Genomic DNA, 4,860 nt, shown 5'->3' with positions numbered 1-4,860 from the left:
AAAAAAAAAAAAAATTTTGTAGAGATAGGGACTCACTGTGTTTCCCAGGCTGGTCTGAACTCCTAGCCTCAAGCCAGCTTCCTGCTTTGGCCTCCCAAAGTGCTGGGGATTATAGGCGTGAGCCACTGCATCCAGCCTGTTTAACAATTTCTGACTCTTTGCTGTGTTTTGCTTAATGAAGTGAGTGGTTTGGAAATTTAGGACATCTCATCATTTCAAATATTGACTCGCCACCCCAACTCCCTGCACCGTATCGATTTATCATATAACTGTTTCATTTTCTCTATAACACATCACTATTTAACATACCATTGTACATATTCTAATTTTTAAAAAATTTGTTTACTTATTTATTTTCCTGTTCATCGTCTGCTTCCCAACTAGAAAACAAATTCCATGAAAGCAGCAATAAATCTCTCCCATTCATCGCTCTTCCCACACATGGAAGTCCTGGCGCAGGGGAAGCCTCCCATCAGTAAATACTACAGACTAAATAACAAGCCGATTTAATAGATATGTGAGGGGATGAAAGGACGTAAGAACCTAAGACAGATCACTCCTTGATGACAAAACTAAAAAAATAAATGAATAAATAAAATCGGGTGCACCTTTATCTATTTTCTCCCCACGTATCCCCTACAAAATTCAACACTGTTGTTAAACTAGTGATTTATAGATTAGTAACATAAACACATGATCTACAAGACCTGCAAGTCCTTTCTGGCAATTCTTCCAGTGAAGAAGTATTTTTATCAGTAATTTAGTTAAATAAAGATCCAGACAACAGGTGATTCCATGAGGCAAAACACATTAGGAAAAAAATAAAAAAATAAGGAGAGGTAACCAGGCTGCATAGCTGTGCTTTCTACTCACGTTCACACACGGGAACGCTGCTATTCCAAAGGCCATTCATTCCAGCCAAGACACAATGACTAGCAGAGCTGCCTTTTAATCGGAACCTAAAGAAAAAAAGTGGTAGCAAATGTGTGAGCGATTCCCTTCTCGCTCTTCATTTCTTCACTGATATATGCCCAGCTTCCTCACTGCACCTTCCTCGCTGAGGAGCATTTGGTTTTTAGGTTCAGGCTCATCTAAAAGTCTCAGTTCATTAGTGATCTGAATTCAGTAGTTGGCAGCAGCTCAGATTCTAAAGAATCACAGTATCCTGTGACCAGCAAAGCAATCAGAGCTGATGTACTTAATCATACAGATGGCATCGCCAGTATCGCCTACAGAAGGGAGGGAACACAGAACCAGACTTCTCCGTGTGCACAAGACCCATCCCTTCATGGGTCATCCCTCGCTGATGGCCTGTGACATCCCACATATGCTCACTAGTGGGTCGTGAGGAAGAACAGCTCTCAATTTGGTGACCAAAGCAGAGAACATCTGGAAAGAGAACAGGCATTGTGCTCCTTGCTACTACAGTTGTTATGGGCCAAAAGGAGGCTCACAGAAGCACACTGACCCAAATGTTCTAGGACAAAAAGAAGGATGAGGGGAGGAGTCTTCGTCACCCTGAAATGACTCGCACTATTGGATCCTGCTGTCCTTCTGAAATCTGAAATCATTCTGAAATCGTTAATCATCACCGGGTGGTGGACTTTGTAAATGCCAAAGATTCCTTGGAAATTATTAGAAATAGCTACTTGATTTCCCAATCTTGTTATCTCACATAGACTGATGCTGCACACCACCAAGAGTAACAAATACATATAAACAACGAATAATACTACCTGAAACAGCAACATCAGCCACTATTGTCCCAATGTCAAAACCATCACTGAAGACAGATGATTGGATTAAAACATACTTATCCATCTGCTATTACAAATTCCACTACTGACTGGGTTTAAGTTTCCTGAAACAACCTTGCCTGACTTATTATAAGGCAAAAAAATTTTGTCTTATTCATCAAATATTTTTTCTAGAAAAACTTCTATAAAATTACGTGGGTGTTTTTTCTTTTTTTTTTTTTTTTGCCTCTAAATAACTACTCACCCATTCACTTCAAGTTCCAACTGAGAAATCAAGATCAGTGACTGTATATATGTTTGTACTTGACATTGAGTTATATGTGCCATTTTCTCTTTATCTCCTGGTAGAAGTGCTACTGAGTCCCTACCCTTACTTCCAAACTACCCTTCCAGAAGTTGATCTCCCTGGGTACTTCTTTTCCATTAGGACAGTCCCCTTTTTGGATTAGCCCCTGAACTCAAGAGAGTCACTCTCCAGCACTGAGTCCCTGGTCTCTATTCTGGGTCACACTCACCCTTCATTACAAACAAAGGACACCTTCGCCCCAAGCTGGTGATTAAGCGGAACTAGCACACGGCCATTAGGGAGTTGGTCCAGGAAGTCATCACAGGATTTCACTGGAGAAAAAGAAAAACAAACGGAAATAACAGTGGCATATGGAGAATAAAGACACAAGCTAAAAATGTCAAGCCAGATAAGAGTCTAGATACCTGTACATGTGGGGGCTCCCGGGCTCCAGTCCCCCTGGGGTGTACACCGCAGAAAAGCAGCCCCCGTGAGGTCAAAGCCGGGCTCACAGCTGTAGAACACTTCCTCCCCGGGCAAAAAGTCGTGTTTGTTGCTTGGGCTTTGCTCACCATGTGGGATTTCTGGAGGTGGCTGACACACTGTGGAAAGGACAGTTCCAATATACTTGTTAATCATGGGAGAGTTTCTTTTGCTATCCCCTATGCTTTCCAGAGAGCTTGAAAATCGTAATTACAGAGTACAGGTGTTAAAAGAAAAGATCTGGTAGTTCAGTACTCATGTTTTTTTTTTTAAATATAACTAAAGAACATTTATTTATTTTTCACTAAGACTTTATCTTGAGAACATAACTAACTGTGTTACCACCCCCCATCCCATCCTGAAGAAGGGTAAGTACAGTGAGTGTTATAAAGCAGCTATGAACAGTTCGAAGGACTGGAACCAACATTAACTGACAAAGAACAACTTCCACCTACATCATCATAAAAATGTTTAAGTGAAAAATAAAGAAAGAAGGAAAAAGGGGAGCAGTGGGGGTTTCAGATTGAACAAGATCCCCTCGTTTCATCTAATATAGTCAATCTTGGCTAGAGTGTAACAGAATGGAAACAGGATTACTCTAACACAAACCTTCCAGTACAGCACGCTGTCCACACCTGGCTTCCAAGCCCACCCCCACCCCCCTGATGCTTCCAACTCCATTATTTCCCGGCCTGTTGGGCCTGCCGACAAAGGAGCACACAGATCTTCTCTTTAAACCGGGCTTTGTTACAAGGCTGGTATGTCTGGGTATCAGCTCGGTGAACCAGGCGGCTGAGGTCTGCCAGATCACCGGTAAAATCAAACACCTGACTGCCATGATATGTGATGGAAGGTCGTTGGGATTCATCCTCTTCAGATGTTCTTCGTGCATTTTACAAACACCTTCCACGCGCTCATCCACGGATTCATAGTCAGCGTCAGTTCTGTCTTCCGGTCTCTTGGTACGTACCAACAAAAGGGTGCGAGACATCATTTCAAATTCTCTTTGCTGCAGCTGCTACTGACGCTGCAACTGCTACACGGGCTTCCAGTACTCACGTTTTACCGACGAGGAAACTAAGGATGCAGAGCAGAGCTCTGACGAGAATCTAGGTCTCGCCGACACCTTGTTTGGGTTTCTTTCTACTGAAACACGCTCCTAAGACTACAAGGCAGCACAGCTCCTCCTGCTTTGAGGCACTGGCCATTCCGTACGGAGTCAAGAGTGCTGGTGGCTTGTCCCCCTTCCCCTTCCTAGAAAGGCAGCCTTTCAGGCATCATCTTGAAGGTAACACGAGGGATACCTTTGCCCGAGCTTCCTCTACCAGACTCCCTCACCTGGCCTCCCGTGCAGCCAGTCACGAAGCCTTCTTCATTTTCCCTCCCCGCTCGTCCTTTAGTTACCCAGGGGCTGCCCTCTAGCTTCCCTGCTGTCCCTGTGGACCAGTCCTGACTCTTCCCACGCAGCTGCTGAGCCGACCATTTCAGCATGCAAAGATGAGAGAGACCATCAAGAAGAAAATCCACTAAAAGGAAAAAAAAAGCTGCGGACTTTTAAAATGAGAGGACTCCCTATTGCTTAGAGCATATTTCGACCCAAAATTTGGCTGCGTCCATGTACAGCCCAATTGATGTGTGCTCAGGACATCAGAGTGCATTGGTACCTCAGTCTGAACCATATATAATATAACTGAAGGAAAATGAAAAAAAAAACTTGTTTGGATTTGAGCAAGCTTTCCAAGCTTCAACTTTTCAGTAACAACGTGGAGGCGTCAAAGTCCAAGGCCTTTGTGACGTGATGCTATCATTTTGGTCCCACGGTTCATTTGCCTACTGCTGCCCTCCAATGATAGAGATATGATCATTATTATTATATGTTATTATCCATCATACATTTCACTGTACATTATCATTAGGCTCTGGTGTCAGAAAGACTCTTGAATTCCAGGCCTTGTTCTGTTTTTTCACTAGCTCTTTGACCTTGGAAAAGTCATTTAACATCTCTAAGACTCAGTTTTGTCAATGGAAAATGGGGATAAGAATAGTTGCTACCGCATATATTCGTTGTAAGTGTTAAATTAAACAATGCGTATAAAATGTGTGTATTATAGATGAGACATAGAATAAACCGGTACTTTTGGACAATTATAAGCAGAGATAACAGTGGAGCTCGTATTAATTTTAGAGTGTTTGTACCAATTTCATAGCCCTTACACACACACACACACACACACACACACACACGTACACACATGCGCTTCTTCCTTAATTTCAACAACTCCTATCACTTATATCCACTTTCACCCCGTGGCAAAACCTCAGTGGCTCTAACTC

At 42.8% G+C, this 4,860-nt stretch overlaps 1 protein-coding gene and 1 pseudogene across 1 annotated transcript in view; both read right to left on the bottom strand.

The window, feature by feature from the left end:
- CR1 (complement component (3b/4b) receptor 1 (Knops blood group)) overlaps nucleotides 1–4,860 on the bottom strand; it is a 111,120-nt gene that overhangs the window by 37,324 nt on the left and 68,936 nt on the right. The window contains exons 19-21 of the mRNA XM_012638797.1: nucleotides 2,469–2,645; nucleotides 2,273–2,375; nucleotides 874–959 (exon numbers count right to left, since the gene is read on the bottom strand). Coding sequence (XP_012494251.1) covers nucleotides 874–959; nucleotides 2,273–2,375; nucleotides 2,469–2,645 — 366 coding nt within the window. The remainder of the gene's footprint in view (nucleotides 1–873; nucleotides 960–2,272; nucleotides 2,376–2,468; nucleotides 2,646–4,860) is intronic.
- On the bottom strand, nucleotides 3,207–3,517 carry LOC105805878 (annotated as a pseudogene).

The sequence above is a fragment of the Propithecus coquereli genome, unplaced genomic scaffold (assembly GCF_000956105.1).
Source record: "Propithecus coquereli isolate 6110/MARCELLA unplaced genomic scaffold, Pcoq_1.0 Scaffold135, whole genome shotgun sequence".
Classification (NCBI taxonomy): Eukaryota; Metazoa; Chordata; class Mammalia; order Primates; family Indriidae; genus Propithecus; species Propithecus coquereli.
The sequence above is the reverse complement of the archived record's forward strand: the minus strand, read 5'-3'. Positions and strand labels throughout refer to the sequence as shown.